This window comes from Cervus canadensis, chromosome 23 (assembly GCF_019320065.1).
Source record: "Cervus canadensis isolate Bull #8, Minnesota chromosome 23, ASM1932006v1, whole genome shotgun sequence".
NCBI lineage: Eukaryota > Metazoa > Chordata > Mammalia > Artiodactyla > Cervidae > Cervus > Cervus canadensis.
This window is the reverse complement of record NC_057408.1, coordinates 57,218,084-57,237,419: the sequence shown is the minus strand read 5'-3', so window position 1 is coordinate 57,237,419 and position 19,336 is coordinate 57,218,084. Positions and strand designations below refer to the sequence as shown.

At 51.6% G+C, this 19,336-nt stretch overlaps 1 protein-coding gene across 1 annotated transcript; it reads right to left on the bottom strand.

The window, feature by feature from the left end:
* Positions 1–402: 402 nt before the first annotated feature.
* CIDEA (cell death inducing DFFA like effector a) lies at positions 403–11,522 on the bottom strand. The gene is made up of 5 exons (XM_043444375.1): positions 11,277–11,522; positions 5,644–5,788; positions 4,641–4,787; positions 1,513–1,694; positions 403–786 (listed from the first exon to the last, which is right to left on the bottom strand). Exons 1-5 carry the CDS (start codon positions 11,312–11,314, stop codon positions 639–641), a joined length of 660 nt encoding a protein of 219 aa, XP_043300310.1. The 5' UTR covers positions 11,315–11,522; the 3' UTR covers positions 403–638.
* Between the last annotated feature and the right edge of the window lie 7,814 nt (positions 11,523–19,336).

Below are 19,336 nucleotides of genomic sequence, written 5' to 3'. Positions count from 1 at the left end.
AGGCACCTGGCACGTGCGGGTCCCATTGTCCAGCAGCCCCGAACCCCCACCCCATTTCTCCCGGGAGCCGCACTACCCCCCTCCCAAACCACGTGATGGGGCCTGGGGCCCCGCCTGACTCGGCCACGCCCACCCTGATTAGGACCGATTTCCAGCAGATTCGTGTGCAGGAAAGGCTGGCAGAGCAGCCTATTCGCCGAAGACTGAGGCTCGCAGGCTTTCCGGTCTCTGGGCTCATTAGGAGCCGGGTTAAACCCCCAGTAATGTCTGACCCTCCTGTTCCGGCGGCACCGGCTCCTGATAGAGACTTAAGAGCGATTGTCTTTGTTAGAGGAGAGTTTCTGGTTGATTCAGCGTCTGTGAAACTTCCTGAGATGAAGGAGACAGGAGGAAGTACGTGTATCATAGCAGCTTTCCTGGTGGGTTTATTGTGGAGCGGAAGGCACTGTGCAGCCCCTGGATCCTGCCGTCCTAGCCCCCACCGCAGGGACCACCACCCCAGGGACCCCCGCCCAGTCCCTGATAGTAGCTCAGACCCCTTTTCTTTCCTGAGCAAGTGATACGTGGTGGGAACACAGCATTTTCCAAATTCATCCCCGAGAGGGACCGGCTGGGTCAAGGCTGGCTGGGTGTGCCCCCTATCCACTCTTGATCGCTCTCTGAGGGCGCGAACCAGGCACCGCCTGCTCCTCGGTTTCAGCCAGCACTTGGAGCATGTAGGTGCCCATGTGGACAAGACACTGGCCAGTCACCTGGGCAGCGTGAGACAGGAACCGCAGCAGGGCCCTGCAAGAGAGGCAGTCAGTGGTAACAGAACCATGTGTGCGAGTCCTCATCGAGGTTTGGGGGCTGCTCTGCACAGCCAGGAGCATCCCTGATACTCGGCAGTAAAGAATCTGCCTGCAATGCAGGAGCCACAGGAGACTTGGGTTCAGTCTCTGGGTCAGGAAGATCCCCTGGAGAAGGAACAGGCTACCCAATCCAGCATTCTTGGGCTTCCCTGGTGGCTCAGGCAGTAAAGAATCGGCCTGCAATGTGTGAGAACTGGGTTTGATCCCTGGATTGGGAAGATCTCCTGGAGAAGGGCATGGTAACCCACTCCAGTATTCTTGCTTGGAGAACCCCATGGACAGAGGAACCTGATGGGCTACGGCCCATGGGGTCACAAAGATTCGGACATGACTGAAACGACTTAGCACACACAGCACAACCAGGTCAGAATTTCCTTGGGTCTGGATTTAGCCCTCATTGCTGAGAAATAAGGTTTTAAATGCATGACCCTGGTTTTTAAAAGGAATTTGGTCCTTCTATTTCTTATATAGGGTTTTTGTTCCATTTTGGACTTAATGGTCTTTGGAGAAAACTATGTACTTTGGCTCAAGTCTCAGTTTTCTGAATAAGTCTGTGGTGTGACAAGTTTTTACGACAACACGAGTGCAAGTCAGGCCAGGGCTAGAGGGGCTGAGGAAGGGCAGTAGCTGTGTCCAGACCCTGCTTTCCTGGGTGCGTTACCTGAGCATGGCCTTGAACCCTGTGCAGTGGATGTCGTAGGACACGGAATACATCTCGTACATGGTGGCCTTCACATTTAGGCAGCCAATGACATCCTTGGGGCTCAGCTTGTACAAGTCGAAGGTGATTTTCGCGATACCCCGTCTCTGAGGCGGCCGGCGGGCTGGGGTGTGGCTGCCACCCTAAGTAGGGGGAGGGCAGAAGCTGCAGTGCATCCCAGCTGCCACCTGCAGGGCCTGCAGTGCTGAGTTTACCTGTCTGCTTAAAATCTGAGCATGAATAAGCGGCTAACTATTTGAGGAATGTTTTCAGCCAATCAGGGTGCTTATGTGGCCACGGGGGTCCAAGCCCATAAGAACTGACCTCCTCCAGCAGCTGTCTTCAGGGACTGGGGGTGAGTGTGGTGTGGCCTTAGGGTCCAGGGCTCAGTGGACAGTTGTGCCAGTGATCTGTGGTGGACACGCGCTCACCCTGGTCCCCCAAGGCCACTGCGGCCGCCTGGTGATGTGGACGGGCCCATGACAGCGTCACAGTCCACTTAACCAGCGGGCATACTATTCCACCATATGAAAGGTGGCCAAAGAAAATGCCAGAATCCTATGGCCAACCAGGGCTGGTGTGAGGGCCGTCCCCTGATTTCTAGTTCCTGCCCTGGAAGAAGGTTGGCCTCTTGGGGACACTTAGCAGACTCACTCTCAGTCCGCTTGAGACCCTTGGAGTTGGGAGAGGTCAGAGACCTCTGAAATCCCAGGTTTATAAACAGCATTTTCATATGGTCTTCCTGCAGAAGCTTTGAGAAAAAACAGGAGAGAACAAAGCTGTCCCAGGGCCATGTCCCGGGCACACCTCTGGTGGGTTTGCTGCACACACGGTCCTGCAGTGTACAGGATTCAAATAGAGGAATGACTTTCATAAACCTTGGGAACTGGGAGTAGCTGGGGCTCTGAGTATTAAATTCACTGACAAAAGTCTAGTAAATTTGAAGTTAAACTGTAATCTCCCCTAAAAGTACCTAAACCCTTCTTGCTGGTGCCTCTCTTCTCTCTCCACCCCCAACTTGGACACATGATGGTCCCAGCCCAGGTACTAACACAGATGAGGTCCTGCTGCCTTGGAGGAGGTGCATATATTGTTTTGGAAACGTTATTAAAAATTGACTCAAGGCAGGGTGTTCGGATCACAGCTCCTCTCTGAAGCATGAAAGTTTTGATCTCACTCTGCCAGCATCCTCGGTCTTGAGTCAGAATCGAGATGCCTCCCCAAACTCAGAATCTAACTGTGGCGGCAGTGGGGTGAGGATGGGTGGGTGGGTGGCAAGAAGAGTTTCCTTTTCCCCCTCTCACCCCACCCCCCACAAGATGCCTCAGGGGTATTGACAGGCACCAAAGCTGCTTTGGACTGAGAAGGGAGACCCCTGGTGGCTACTTCTTGGAAGTTCTGTCGAAGTCAAATCGAAGTGGGCTCGCTGAGAAACTCCTAGAAACTCCTACAAGTGGGGCAGGACCTCCAACCTCTGAAGGAAGGTGGTCCCGACACGTAGGATCCTGTGTAAGACTCATGTCAACCAGACTGTTACCAGACGAAGAAACATCCTGCCCCCAGGAACCGTCACTTTGGTGCCACTCTTGTCCACTGCCTCCTGTCACCACCCTGACTCGCAGCTCAGTGCCCACTGCTGTGCCCACCACATGGGGGCTTCAACCTGTCATGTGGCAACCGACTCCCCCGCTGAGTAGAGCATCTCACAGAACAAACAGAAAAGACCCTTCCCCTCTGAATTAGTGTCCTGGGGCTCCTAGGACCAATGGCCACAAGCTGAGTGAGCATATAGACTGATGCTCTGACAGTTCTGGGGGTGTGGGGTGCTGAATGAACTATGGGCTGTCCTGCTGGGGCTTCCTGTCCTGGCTCCAGAGCTGCCTGTGTCCTTCAGCCCCTGGCCCATCCTCTTGTCACTGCTCCCTGCTTCTGCCCTCGCTGGCCCTCTTATGTCCCTCTTACAAGGACCTGTGATGACCACCCAACCAGCTAATCCAGGGTCATCACCCCTATGAAGATCCTTGAGGCAATCACACCCTTGAACTCCCCTTTGCCATGTAAAGTGACACGTTCCTAGGTTTTGGGGATGAGGATGTGGGTCATGGGGGCTGGAGGGAGGGACCAACTGGGTCATGAGCATCAGTGGATAATCTCTGTCCCTGGTCTCTGTAAACTACACTCAGCTTGGGTGGTCTCAGATTCAGCAGACTCTAAAGACTCAGGGGGAAGCTTGAGGCCAGATGCTTGGGAGAGAGAGGTGGGCAGCCATCTGCCCAGCCTTCAGCAGCGCTGGGGTCATTGGCTGCCCAGAGGGGAGATACCAACTTCGGCACCTCCTTCTGCCTCTGGATTCTGGTTCCCATGGAATGTTGGCCTCTGAAGATTTCCCCTTGTTGAAGGACAGTTGTGTTAGTTGCTCAGTCATGTCTGGCTCTTTGTGACCCCATAGACTGTAGCCCACCAGGCTCCTCTGTCCATGGGATTCTCCAGGCAAGAACACTGGAGTGGGTTGCCATTCCCTTTTCCAGGGGATCTTCCTGACTCACAGATCAAAAACAGGTCTCCCACATTGCAGGCAGGTTCTTCACCATCTGAGCCACCAGGGAAGGTCAGTTAGGCATACAAAAAGATGTTTGAATATTATGCTTTACATGCTTTCATGTTTTATGGTGGGAATGTTTTTCAAGATTTATAATCTATAGTTTTCTCAGAAATAAAACCCTTTATGCCACTTCTTTGCTTGTCTAACTCACTGGGTTTACACCCTCACATACCACCCTAATTTCACCGGCTGTGTCATCTCACTGCCTCCAAGGTCCAGGTCAGATCCACACGCCCTAACAGGGTCTGCAGCTCCTCACCGGCCGAAGCCTGACCCTCAGAATTACTGGCTCTAAACCACACAGCCCAGGTTTGCAAAGATGCCAAGTTTCCTAGAAATACTTAGAAGCATCCCTGGAGGGTAGCAGATCCAGTTACCGGGTGAACACAGAGGAAGTATTCAGAAAGTGAGCCAGTCGACTCCAAGTGGGGACCACACTTACCCAGGTGAGCAGCCTGCCCAGCTGCCGCCCAGATGACGCACTTACCGGTGTCCATTTCTGCCCCTGCTCCAGGACCATGAGGTGTGTGTTGTCCCCCAGGGTTTGGAAGAACTCCTCTGTGTCCACCACAGTGCCATCCTCCTCCAGCACCAAGGTGACCAGTTGGCTGGTGACCACCAGCGCATCCAGGGTCTAGGTCAGACGGAACACACCAGTGTCACCAGGTGAAGTGACTCTGTTTGGACCCATCAGTGGCATCCATTAAGTCATGGTCCCCAAAGTGTTGGCTGACTTTGAGGATCTAAATGGTAAAGATGTACCTTGGCTGATGTCTATAACTCAGACTTTGCTTGGAAGAGAGAAGTTGAAAAGTTGAACGGATCTAACTTCTTTAGAGGTTTCAACATCGTGAGGTAAGGAATTACAGTGAACAATATTCAGTTTCTAAAATGTCTTGCTCATTTGGACAAATAAAAAGAATGACCCTGTGTCCATGATGCTTAGAGAGCCGTGTCTCTGTCGCTTCAGAGACAGCATATTGGATGCTCAGGTCCTGTCTCTGGTGAAAGTCTACAGTTCTTCCTTATTTGGTGATTGAGGACACTGTTTTAGATTAAGAACAATTGGTCCCCAGCCTTTATAACCAAAACCAGATTTCTAAAGTTGTGCCTCCTATATTCTCCCTTGTCAAGAAACTAAAGCCACATTATCAAATGATGGTTGTTTCCTTCTTATTTTTTTAAAATTTATTTTTATTTTCTTTTTATTTTTGACCATACCACAGGGCTTGTGGGATCTTAGTTTCCTGACCAGGGATCAAACCCTGGCCCACAGCAGTGAAGGTTCAGAGTCCTATCCACTGGACCACCAAGGAATTCCCAATTAATGGCTATTTTGAGGGCTCTCGTCTCTGTACCTAAGTCCTGTATGGGACAGGGACACAGCAATGTTCCCTTTAACCCCAGAAGGCTCCCCCAAGCTCCCTGTCTTGCACTGATTTGTCCCCGAGACCCTGTGAGTTGGGGGCCCTCGTGGCTGATGGGGGTACCTTGCTGAGGAGCTCCTGCAGGCTACTGGCCATCACCCCTCGGCGGCTGCTCCGGTCATGGTTGGAGACACGGAAGGGGCGAGCGGGATGCATGAGGGGTGTGAACAGCACCTTCTTGGTCTGCGACCCCATGAACGTCAGGGGCCTGGAAAGGAACGGTCAAATGAAAGTGAACTGAGGTTACTTTATTTATTTATTTATTTTTTTGAGGTTACTTTAAAGAAGAGTCTTTAAAGAGAGGTTTAAAGTATGTGGAAATAAGACAAGGTTAATATTTGCACCTAAAGAAAGGAAGTCAATGGTCGGGGATGATTAAAAATTGTGTACCTGATACCCAAGAAACAAACAAATATGTAAAATGTACAAACACAGTATCATTACACCTGTTTTACCGGAACATTAAAAGCCCTCAAGGTAACTGAGAAGGAGAGGTGAAGGCACCAAACTCAAAGGAGAAATAAGAATAATATTCTGCAAATGTTGGCTTTAGAGTTGAAAAGCCTAAGTAAATGATTTCTTCAGGCCATGGAGCAGCTGAACAGACTTAAAGAATCAGGCACACACACAAACAGTTATAGATTCGTACAGTAAGACTAAGGAAGAAAAGGCTACCCAGCCAGTATTCCTGCCTGAAAAATTCCATGGACAGGGAAGCCTGGCATGCTACAGTCCATGGAGTCACTGATGGGACATGACTGAGCAATGAACACGTTCACTTTCATACACACGTCTGCATATGTCAGTCATTTATCTATCTATCTATATTTTATATCTCCAACTAGACTGGACTTTCCTTACAGACAAAGGTGACAACCTGGACTTGTGACTGGCATCTAAGGTGCAGGCAGGGGGTAGTCTTGTGGGGCTGAGCCCACATCCTGTGGGATCAGACACTGTCTCTGAGTAGATGGGGTCGAGACTGAGCTGAATCCCCGGGCACCCCACCGGCGTCTTAGAAATGCCTGGTGCTGTGTGGGAAGCCCCTCCCCCACCCTGGTACGCCGGAACCTGTGCCACAGCCTCTTTACCTAGACTGCCAGCAAGGATTTAGTCTGAAGCTTATTTGGCCAGCGTCAGGCTTGTGCCTTGTGACTGAAGGCATCCAAGCACCTGCCATGGCCAGCAGCATGCTGGCTTTTAAAATATATCAACTAATTTCATTACAACTTTACAAGGAAAGTATTACCCCATTTCTCAGGTAAGAAAGTCAAGGCTCAGAATGATTTCTCAAGGTCACCCAGTTAATAAAGAATCTTTCTGAACTTCATCTTAAGCAATAAACATCAGCTGGAGCTGGTGAGGGAGAGCTGCCCGCCAGGAGGACAGCCCTGGCTCCTCTGCAGGGTCACCACCCGGCCTGTGTCCAGCATAACAGCTGCAAGGGGACTGGTCACTGGTCCCTATGCAGCTCTCCTCCAGACCAAGGCCAGCCCAGTGAGGGAGTCCAGGCCTGGCTGACCAAGTGGAGGGCCTGGCACATGGCCTCTGGACCTCTGCCCCCATTCCAGGGATTACACAGGCTCCTCAGTTACACAACACAACAACCAGGGGCCCACATCTGCCAGGGTGACGCTGCAGGGAAGTTGCTTAGTGCCCTCCCTCCTGGGGAACCCGGCAGACAGGGCAATGAGGATAACCCACATGATGCTTTACATCTGGAACCCAGCTCTGTTCTCAGCCTGATCCAAAACAAGCTCGCTGTAAGGAGCAAAGAAAGGAACAGGTTCACTGCCTGATCAGGACACAAGCTCACATCACAGCCGAGTGTGGGGGGTGGTGCTCAGGGCAGAGGGAAGGGTCGCCAGGGTCGGGGTGGCGGGAATGCCCTTCCCACCCTCCCTCCCCCTGGTGAAACCCTCCTCTAGTGCAGAAGAGCCCGGGGCCTGCCAGCAAGATCCTCCCTCCCCCCAGAGCCATTCCTTTGTTCCTGAGAAATGAAAGACTCAGGCTCAACCAGAGAAATAGGAGGACAAAGTTCACGTCTCAGAACCCGGCCCAGGGCCCCGGGGGATCAGTGCACACTGTGGGCCTTACAACCCTGACCCAGTTAGTCAGGGCCCGAATCTCCTCATCTCTGCAGACGCTTGCACCTCTGTGAGCACCAATGATCCGCTGATCTCCTTCCGCCATCACAAAGCCTTCATTGTCTTTTAACTTCTGAGCAGATAAGCGCTGGCCTCCCTCCTCACTGCTCTGAGATCACCACTTGTGACAAAGGAGGATCAGTTATTGCTGTCCTTAGACCTTACGTTTCCCAACCAAGAACTGGGTCAGTGTTGAGAAAAGGCTTAGGTATACCCAACCGGCTCACCCAACATCAGGTGCTTACTCTGCCCCAGCTAAGTGGACAGCAGGCTCAACTAGCCACATGAACAAAGCAACACCTTAATCCAACTCAGTCTGGTCCTCTTAGTGGGATCATTTGTGTCACTGGCCACCAAACAGCCCTGCCCCTCCCCCACCCCCAACCTCCTACAACCTCCTACAGGGACGTTGTCCCAGAAGCACTGAGAAGTCTTAGAATCCAGTTTCTGGTGACACGTCATGTTGGCCACCCTCTAATCCCCAGGAAGGTGCAGGTGATCACATGAAACAGGAAGGGGAAAGGCTCAGGACACGGAAAAACAAGGAAACAGGTTCTTCAAGGAAATAATATTGTTTCAGGGAAATCAAGATAAGAGAAGTCAGACTTCATGGAAGGTTCTTGGAAACTGTGGAGGGGCACAGGTCCCAGAACTGAGGGGACAGGGATGTCTACCTTTTCCTGGAGGGACTGAGGAGACCTTAACACACACAGGTGGGAAATAAAGCATTGACTGACCATGGATGTGAACTCCATTGCAGTGGAGCAAAGCTGGGCCTCCAGGTCATAAGATGGCATCTTTCTAGGCTGCACTCTGAACTGGTGTTTATTCTAGAAGTGCTGGGGGGTGGGCAGCTGGGGGCCCAGGAACAGGTTGTCGTGTGGACAAGGGGAGGGTCCACGGGAAGTGATAAAGCTCAGACAGATCCTATGCCCACAGTCAGGCAATAGGACAGTGCTGGAAGGGAAGTGCGACCCCAGCTGTAGGATGGCAGAGAAGGGACAGACCTTGGAAAGCATCCATCAGGCCTGGCAGGGCCTCCAAGAACTGCAGGGACAGAGGTGAGGGACAGTGTTTGGGGGTGGGGGTGTCTCACTGCGGCAGGAAGCAGAGCAGTGTTGGCCCCAAAGAGGCTCCCTGCCCTCCAGCGATGCCTGGCCAGTGACAAGCAACACATGGGACATGGGGCCCCACCAGGAGCTCCCTGATAGGACTGTGGCCACTCCTACTTTTGCCTTGAGCCCTGACCCCCCACCCCCCACTCTGGGAAAAAATGCTTGGCTAGAAAGCACATCCAGCACATGGCTGTGAAGTCTCTGTACACTTTGAATGTTATTAACATAAGAGTTTAGACCACAAAGGAGTAAGCATCAGTAACCACAGAAAAGTCAATCCCTCCCTTGCGTCACCTACAAGACTGGTCAAATTTGTCCCAAAAGGCAGCTATCCAAAACCTAGAGATCAAAAAAAAAAAAAAACAAAAAACCTAGAGATCTTTGTTCAAGGAAAGAGGACCAAACAGCTACTCTGCACAAAGTGTGACGGAGATGAGCTCTGTAACTATCTCAGTGTGCGTGTTATCGCCGCCAGGACACAAAGTCAGAGCAGGCTGTGTCTGCAACAACACACAAACTGTGGGGATGGACATCCTGGGCATCCGGAGCCGAGCCAGGACATCTTGGGCTGCTTCCACTACAACCAAGGCCTCCTGATCACAGACAATGAACAAACTAACGACTGGGTTAAGATCATTGCTTACCCACATCTGATGTTAAAAACAAAACAAAACAAAACATTAGGTTCCTGCTTTGGCAACATGCAGGTACTTACTAACAAAAGACAGAGTTAGGAAAACTCTACCAGGACCACTGAGAGACGACAGAAGTCCAGCAGTCACCTTGCCTGCCAGGGGGTCTCATGCAGCCTGGATATAGCTTTAAGGAAGGCAGAGGATGAAAGTTTTCCTTTCAGCAAGTGTTACAGGTGGGCAGAAGCAGGTGGGGTCCCATGAATCAAAGCAGCTCAGCATGGAAGCAGGACCTGGAGACAGTGTGTTCCCAGGATGGTCCTCCACCCAGAGCCCCGCACTCAGGGCTGGCTAAGCAGATCAGTCCTTCCCCATGAGATCATCTGCGCAGTAACTGTGCAGAAGCAAGACTTCAGAAGCAAGTCCTTCCTCCTCACACAGACGTTTTGGGTTTGGGATCTTGCTGTTGGGTCAGGTGTAAGGGCAGGGGCAGCCTTAATCTTGCAGGTCTTGCCTTGTCCTCCAGTTCCAGGCCACACCAGCCAGGAACTTGTGCTCCTGTCGTCTTTACAACTTGGCCCACCAGCTCAGTGCCCAGAGGACCTCAGGTCCTTGGGAAAAATGTTTGGAGGATGCACTCCAAACTGTCAGCGTTTGTTACCCCAGGAGTGGGATTGGGGGCGGGGGAGGCTTGTGAGTAGAGTTGGAGGAAGAGGAATAAACCAGGAAAACCCCAGGGCCCTTCCTTTAGGCCTAAACCACTGGAGAGAAGAGGCATGAAAAAGTCTGTTTCTCACCTTCCTGGGGTCCCAATTTTAAAGAGACAGCCCCAGCCAGACAACTCCCATTCTATCTGGCAGCTCTCTAACCCTGGGAATGGCAGGAAGCCCCCTTTAAGGACCCAGGTTCAGAAGCTCACAGTTCACACTACCTCCTCACCCACCCAACCCCTCCACCCCAGTCACCTCAGAAAACCTGCATTTATATGTACACCTATGACTGATTCATGTTGATATTTGACACAAAACAGCAAAATTCTGTAAAGCAATTATCCTTCAATTTAAAAATAAAGTAAAAATAAATAAATAAAGCACCCAAGGGCTTCTCCGCTCCTTTTGACTATCTACAGAGAAGCATGACCCTCCCTTAAATCTACAATCACTGCCACCAAGATCGTCAGGATTTTACAGAGAAGGAGTGGGTTGCGTTTTTGGACGTTAAGACGAACCCAACAAGGAAAAGTGATGCGGGACCTCGGTCACCGTTGGTGTGAGGCGGGCGAGGAGGCCCCGGGGTCGCAGGTCCCTCTACCACTGCCCCGCATCCCCAGCCCCGGCCGCAGCGTCACAGCTTCCCCCCAAACTCCGCGGTACAAACCCGGGAGCTCAGCCAGCGCCATGAGGTAGCGCCGGAGCCCGCGCGGCCCTGAGGGGTGAGCTGGCCACTCCGAGGCCGCCCAGCGTCCCACCGGCGCCCCTCGTCTCGCCCTGGCTCCCGTCACGGTCGGGGACCTGGAGCAGCCTGGCCCCGCGCGCGCCGGGGGTCTCCTGGGTCCCGCTTCGTCTGCTCCAGCGGCGGCAAGAGATGCGGCTCAGGCACTCACCACGGTCACCTGTTCCCGGAGCCCGCGCACCTGGCGCTGGGGGCGCCCGGAGACCTGGTAGGGGACGCGCGCGGGCTGCGGACGCAGGGGGACACGGGGCGTAGGGGGCCCAGGGGGACGGGGAGATGAGGGGCCCCGAGGCGGCGGGGGCGCCAGTGGAATGCGAGGCGCCGGGGGCGCAGGCCAGCGCGGCACTCGCCTGAGCAGGGCTCCGGCGCAGTCCCGGGCCGTCTCCATCGCTCAGTCTGGTCAGCCCCGCCGGGCCGGCTTCCCGGCGCTCCGGCCTCTTAAAGCGCCACCGCTCGCCCCGCCCAGGTCCACGCCTCTCGGGCTGCGGAGCTTTGCACCCGACAGCCGTTCAGCCGCCAACCCCGGAGCCCAGCCGTTCCCCGGGCCTTCGAGAGTCGCTGGTCGGCCTGTCGGATGGGTCAGTGGGGACATCGCCTCGCCGGCAGAGCAGCCTCTACAGTGGAGGGGAGGGTGCGGCCCAGGATGCGGGACGCGGGACGTGGGAAGGGATGCGCAGGTACCCCGCTGCCGGAAGGGGTCAGACCTCAGAGGGGCCGGGCTGTCCGCTGTTTCGACTCTTTATTGCGCAGCCGACTCTCTAGAGCGGGTTAGGGGGTGGGGCACTGACCCTGACCCTTCGGAAGGAGAAACCGGGCCAACACTGTCCAGCGCCGCCTGCGCTCGGGGTGACTGGCCCCCGTCGGCGCGCTGCCCGCCGGGCCGCGTGGAGCCGGCTCCCAGAGCGCTGTCGCCTGACCTCTGCCTCGGTCCCCGGACTCACGTGACCTGCACAGCTGGCCCTGCTGCCCGAGTTCCCCCACCTCCTCCTCCCCCATCTCAGAGACAAACACACGTCCTGCCCCGAGGCTCATGATGTCACCGAGAGGCCTGTGGGGCCAAAAGCAATCTCCTGCCAGAGTCCTGGCCTCTCGGGGTCCTGCGGGGATCCAGCCTGGTGGACGACGTGGGGTTCGGGCCCTGAGCCCCAGCTGGACCCCGCCCTCTGCCAATTGCCTGAATGTTGTATACCCCCCACAACTCATGTACTGACCTTCTAATGGCCAGTGTGCTAGCTTTAGAAGGTGGGCCTGGGTGGGGACTGGGTGCTTGGGTTATGGGGCCAGTTACCCCATGGATGAGGTTACTGTCCTTGTAAAAGAGCTTCCTCACTTCTTCTGCCTCCTGAGGACACAGGGAAGGAAGGGACGGTCGGCCGTGAACCAGGAGGCGGTGTCACCAGAACCGGCCCTGCTGGTCCAGATCTGGGGCTTCCAGCCTCCAGAACCTTGGGCAGTAAAACTCTGTTGTTCATAATAAACCATCGGTGTCCAGAACTCTGTCAGAGCAGCCCCACCAGACTGGACATGCATCTTGACAATGAGACAGTGGGTCCAGTCAGTTCAATTCAACTTACCTCTAAAAGAATGCTCTATTGCAAAAAATTTCAAATATAAAGACTTATAGAAAGAACATGCCATGAGCATCTTTATACCCAGTGCCTGGATTCACCCACCCTTTAATATTTTGACATAATCGCTTGTTTTTTATCTACATTTTTATTTGAACCCCAAATGCTTCAACTCGCATCTCTGAAGAAACCAGAACTTTGTTACACGTAACAGTGACGTTTCCTCTCCTAAAGAAATAAAAATGACTCCCAACTGCACCTGATGTTCAGTCTACAATTGAGCTCCCCAGACCCTAGGATCACTGTCGCCTTGTGCATATACACGGCCTCCATGCCTGAGGTCCAGGTGGGTCAGGCCCAGACTGGAGTAGCGAGGGTCAGGTTCAGAAGAGCCTTGTACACAGAACCAACCAGGCAGCAGGTACAGCTCATTGACTCACTCCTGGGGCCTTGAGGGTGAAGGCTTGTTAGTGAGTGAATGAGTGAACAAGATGCTATGACAGCAGCAACACGTGAAAGCTGATTTCAAAGGGGGCAAAGGTGTAAATTCTACCTTAAAGTGCCCTGGAAGGGACTTTGGAGCTGGGGCCAGGTAAGGGTGGGGGGCCATGTGTGGTAGGGGCTGTTCTGTGCTGTTTCAGGAAGGGCAGAGGCACACCAGGATGCGGGGGGTGTGAGGGGATCTGGAGGAGCCAGGGTCGGGGAGAATCTGCACAGTAGTGCCATGGATGGGGCCTCACGCCACTCACACCTACAGTCCAGTGGCAGCCAAGGAAAGCAGGGCTGGGAGCCGGGCAGGCTTCTCTGTGTAGTGGGAATTCTGCACACAGAAGAACCACAGCCAGGAGGGGTGAAGCTGGCCCTGGGTGCCAGCCCTGCCACTGGCTGGGGTGAGGCCCTGGACTGGCCATCCTGTCTGCCCGGGGCCTGGCTGGGAGACAGCAGGTCAGGCTGTATGTAAGGCCACAGGGGCAGGAGCTCGTGTAACAGCCCTCAGTCGAGACAACTGTCTCCCCAACTGGACTAGGAGCAGAAGTCCTCCTCTTCCCAACTGGACTTCACAACCTCATGGAGTCTATGTAGCCAGCATGAAGACCCTGGTGTTGACTTACAACTCATGCCCATGATGCTCACTGAGATCTTGGAGCAGTGGTTCTCAGCCTTTGGGGGTTCAAGACCCTTAAATATCGTATCAATGCAAACTGCAGCATCTCCTCAGAAACCCCTATGCCCAGGCCCTCTGAGGGGTCCACGGGCCGAGAAGCCTAGGGGACCAGGATTCATCTGCCCCCTACCCCCGGGCCTGCCCCCGCCCCCACTCCCGACCCAGACCAGCCTGACTGTCCTCTCCCTGTGGTTGTGTCATTCCTGGGCGTGGATGTTTCCTTTTCTTCCAAATGTAGGAACAAAGGTGATGTGCTGCTCTGCTGACTTCTCTGCAGAGAAAAGGCCCAGAGAAGGCTGTGTTTTGGGGCTAATTCCTGGTCTTTCCCAAGTGGGCGGAAGGGCAGAGCGGAGCTGGGCCAGCACTGCCACACCACGTGTACACAAACTGGTGCCAGACGCTTCCCACAAAGGTCTCAGCGAAACTTTAACTCTGTAAAACACGAACACCTTATTGCTGTGAGGTGTTTACATTAAAATCTTACAGAAAAGGTTAGGTCTTCCCAGACCACTGTTACCAGTTCTGCCCGCCCCCTCACTTGACCTGAGTCCTGCCATGGGATTATTTCTATGTGGTTAAATACACGCACAACATGAGTATCACTGCATGTGGTCTGTTTACACAGATGGTACTGTATTACACATATTATATGCAGTGTGTGCTTCACACCTCAGTCATGTCTAATGCACACTGATCGACTTCAGACTCTAACGCTGCATAACATGTATCACAGCACCAAGATAACACACTGTATTCAACATTTCCCCTTGACGAATATTGAGCACTTCCCTTTGTTCATGTGTATAAACAGCACTGAACTAAGCATTATGTCTTTCCAAGGTCGGGCAGCCTAAGCCTGCCTGCAGCATGGGCCAGACAGAAAGGACTAGTGTGAAAGGACTGTTTTGACTGTTCAGGAGGATTTATTGATACATTAGAGCAGTCAATGGAGTCCGTGTTTGCAGCTCTCATTTTGTGAATTCCTAAGCACTCACTGGGCTTCCCAGGTGGCTCTAGTGGTAAAGAACCCCCCTGTCAATGCAGGAGACATAAGAGAGGCAGATTGGATTCCTGGGTCAGGAAGAGCCCCTGGAGGAGGGCCTGGCAACCCACTCCAGTGTTCTTGTCTGGAGAATCCCATGGACAGAGGAGCCTGGTGGGCTACAGTCCATAGCGTTGCAAAGAAATTGAACATGACTGAAGCAACTTAGCATGCATGCATGCAAGCACCCATTAAACAATGTGTCTTGATTTCGTGGTCAAGAATTCAGAAAGAGGGCGGCTTTCGTAAAAAACGAAATTGTGTTAATGGGTCAGAACCTGCTCTGTGTCGTTATGGGGGCACCCAGGATGCCACCTTCCTCTTTATCACTGAAGCCAGCCTGCAAGAGTGGGATCTCCACATGAGCAGATGATATTAAACCTCCTGATGAAGATAAAGATAAAGGAACACAGCTGTCCGCAGACTGCATTCAGCAGACATACTACATGCAGTTTTTATTTTGCTTTTAAAGAAATTGTATCCAAATTATTATTAGCGTCCTGAGCCCCTCCACCTTTTTCTTATAAAATTTGCAACTTTGAAACTCATTTAGCCTATGAGTGCATACGTGCTCAGTCACTTCTGTCTTGTCCAACTCTTTGCAACCCCATGGATTGTAGTTGGACAGGCCTCTCTGTCCATGGGATTTCCCAGGCAAGAATACTGGAGTGGATTCCTTCCCCAGGGCATCTTCCTGACCCAGGAATCGAACCTGTGTCTCCTGCATTGGCAGGCAGATTATTTACCAGTAGCGCCACCTGGGAAGCTCATTTGGCATATAGATCCCATGAACTGGTCAATAAATATTGCCAAAAAGACAAACAAAAAGCTTATCACTTCTGCATAAATTTAAAACTCAGTCATCCAGTCACCTCTATTACGTGATGGGGGAGGACAGACCTAAATCAGATCTGTCAAGTGTTCTTAGGTGTGGCTGGTAATGCCTTAGGTGGAGTCTTAGAAGGAGCGAGGAATCATTCACAATAGCAGATCGTGCTTTGCACCTGTGACACACACACACACTCACACTCATACTCACACATGGGCCCCCATCAGCATCTCCATGGTGGGTCACACAAAACCTGTCGTAAGTTGCTCTAAAACTATTAGCAACGTTTGCCTCACTAGGGACATGAGAGACGAGAGGCAGAAAGGAAATTTAATTTTTATCTCTTAGCTTTTTGGCACATTGTGAATTTTGTACCTTTTAACTTAAGCCACATGTATGAATTACTAATTCAAATATTAACTGGTCAGTTATTTAAAAAAAAACTAGTTCAGAATGCTCTTCAGTTGCTTCTGTGTAAATATACAGAGTTAATTATGGAAGATTCTTAAAAGAAGAGAAACACCAACAGAGGGGCCAATTCAACTCCACTAACATGGCTAAAATATCAAAAACAGAAAGCCAAAAAATCGATAGAAAATAACAGAGGTTGACAAGAATGTGAAGAAATCAGAAGCCTCATACACGGCTGGGGGATGTAAAATGGTGCAACTGCTATGGAAACAGACTGGCAAGTTCCTCACAAAGTTAGACAAAGAGTTACCATGTGCTCCAGCAATCCCATTCCCAGATACACACTCCACACACAAAAAAGTCGAAAACATATATTCACACAGAAATCTGTACATGATTATTTTTGCAGTGTTACCCCAAATCACAAAAAGTGGAAATGTAATCAAAATATCCATCAGCTGAAGAATGGATAAACAGAATGTGCTATATCCATACAATGGACCCGTTCGCAGCTATAGAATAAAGGACGGACACCTGTTGCAAGATGAACCAACCTTGAACACATTGTTCTAAGTGAAGGAAGCCAGAAATGTCCAGAACTGTCAATGCCGTAGAGAAAAAAATAGATCTGTGGTTGCCAGGGCTGGGAAAAGAGGGGTGGGGAGTGATGGCTGATGGTTCAGGGGTTTCTTTTTGGGGTCACGAATGTTCTGAATTAGACAGTAGTGATGGTAACACAGCCTGGTGAATACCTGAAATTCCCTTGTGGCTTAGCTGGTAAAGAATCTGCCTGCAATGTGGGAGACCTGAGTTCGATCCCTGGGTTGGGAAGATCCCCTAGTGAAGGGAAAGGCTACCCACTTCAGTATTCTGGCCTGGAGAATTCCATGGACTGTATAAGTCCATGGGATTGCAAAGAGTCGGACACGACTGAGCGACTTTCACTGAGCTGTAAATTTTAAAATTGAGACTTTTATGGTATGTGAATTACACCCGAACTAAAAAAAAGAAACAAAACTTTATAACTAACATGATACTAATAGTGAAACACTGGAATAGTCAACACTCAAAAACTGAACACACCAGAGCTGTGGAATTTATTGTATGCAAACTATGCCTCAATACAAAATGATGTAAAGATATAAAATACATAAATAATGCTGCAAAAAGAGAGAACAGTAAGACCAGTAGGCATCATATTTTAAAAGTAATTTTTAAATATTTTAATTGTGGTAAAACACATAACACAGAATTTACCATCTAAACCATTTTAAGTGTACCGTTCAGTACTGTTAAGGATATTTACTGTTATCTGTATATTTAAATACTGTATATTTACTTATATACTGTTAAGTGCGTCTATGCTCATGCAATACATCTGCATGTTTCATCTTGCACAGTGGAATCTCCATACACTTTATTTTTATTTTTTTTTTTATTTTTTCTAAGGAAATTCTTGTTTTAAATAACCTCGGCCGGACCCTGCGCTCCGAGGGCTGCGGGGAAAGGGGGCGGGACCGGGGAGAGGGGCTCACTTTATTTTTAATAAAAAAATTCTATTGAAATAGAGTTGACCCATACCCTTCAACGGAGAAGGCAATGGCAACCCACTCCAGTACTCTTGCCTGGAATATCCCATGGACGGAGAAGCCTGGTAGGCTACAGTCCATGGGGTTGCGTAGAGTCGGACAAGACTGGGCGACTTCACTTTCACTTTTCACTTTCATGCATTGGAGAAGGAAATGGCAACCCACTCCAGTGTTCTTGCCTGGAGAATCCCAGGGATGGGGGAACCTGGTGGGCTGCCGTCTATGGGGTCGCACAGAGTCCGACAAGACTGAAGCGACTTAGCAGCAGCAGCAGCCGCACACCCTTCAAACAATAACCTCTCATCCCTCTCTGAGGCCCCAGGGCCTACTTCTGTCTCCACGAACTTGACTGCTCTGTCAAGTTTGGTGTTGGTCCTTTTGTGTCTGCTGGCTTCACTGAGCAGAATGCTCATCCACCTGGTGGCAGATGGCAGGATCCCCTTCCTTTTTAGGCTGAATACCATCCCGACCATGTGGATGGACCACATTCCATCCATTCATTGGTTGTCAATGGACACTGGGGTGGCTCCCCTCTCTTGGCGACTGTGAACAGTGCCACTGGGGACATAGGTGGACAGATGTGGCAACATCATTTTTAAAAATATAAAGCCAGGTGGCCCAGGCCTTTTCCTTTCTTTTCCGCAATGACCTCTCCGCCAACTAGAAGTCTGTTGCAGCCAGAGCAGAAACAGGGCACCCACGCCAGCATCAAGCTGTGGCAGTGAGCCAGGTGAGCAGAAACTCAGGCTTTTCTCCAAGTCGAGAGATGGCAAAGGCCCAGGGACGAGACCCTGGGTGGTCAGGAGTGGGGGTCCAAACCTCTTGCCCCACACATCTACCCTGGCCCTATCTGGCTCTGCATGTGGTCTCTACCCCAGGGATGGGGAGGGGGACCAGCCCCCCAGTTGCAACGGCAGTAAATGGCCCCTCCTCCAGCTGCTGAGGCCCCTACGCCCCCACACAGCCTGTGGCTATCAAAGTTGGGTCTTTGTGCACAGGGGTGGGAGACTCGTTAGCCCCAAAGGAGACCCCAGTCCGAACGTGTCTGGGCCCGTGACTATTGCACCATTTAGGGGTTCACCTGGCACCCCAATTCAGATAAGGAAACGCCTTCCTAAAGATAACAAACTTATCAATCCGCAACCCAAGGCAGGGTGGAGATGAGCCCTCTGGGGATTGACTTGGGAGGGGATTTCCTGGGAAACCCCCTGGGGTCCATCCTCCAGGGGTCTGAGTGGGTACCTGCCCTGTGAGTGGAGGGCGGCAGATGGTGAGGGGGAGTCAGCGTGCAGGGTTGTGAGGCTCCGCGGTGTCCACAGAGGCTCTCTGGGCGCGGTTTGGTGACAAGGCCTGTGTCATTATACGGGCTGAGCCCTGGAGTTCAGGGCCAGAGGCGGCAGCTGCCAGGCGGTTCTAAACGCTCTGTAAGTATTGTTGACAATAGGATAGCAAATTAGGATACGACGGAGAAAGTTAAGCATGACTGGAACTTCCTCTGTCCTAAGACTGACTTTCTCGATTCTTAAACCTCAGTGAATGTTTAAGTTCAGCCAGAGAATGTCCTCATTAGAATTATTCTTATATAGAATTCCTCTTTCTAAAGAGAAAAAAATAAGGCCAAGAAAAATACTTTTCTTCATTAAACTGATCACAAAAACAATAGGATTTTAGAGGTTTGATTTTGGTTAGGTTTTCTTCAGTCTGACCCATGCCTCGGATTTTAAATACAGACGTGATAATGACTAAAGTTGTCATCACCAGTGGCAGGCAGACAACAAACCATGTGTGAACTCTGGGCTGTAACGT

Excerpts from the sequence above, each read along its gene's own strand:
- CIDEA (XM_043444375.1), bottom strand. The coding sequence starts at position 11,314 with ATGGAGACGGCCCGGGACTGCGCCGGAGCCCTGCTCAG. Across the intron at positions 1,695-4,640 it reads AGGGGCAGAAATGGACACCG|GGTGGCAGCCACACCCCAGC; the intron begins GTAAGTGCGTCA and ends CCCCCTACTTAG. Across the intron at positions 787-1,512 it reads GGGTTCAAGGCCATGCTCAG|GGCCCTGCTGCGGTTCCTGT; the intron begins GTAACGCACCCA and ends CCTCTCTTGCAG.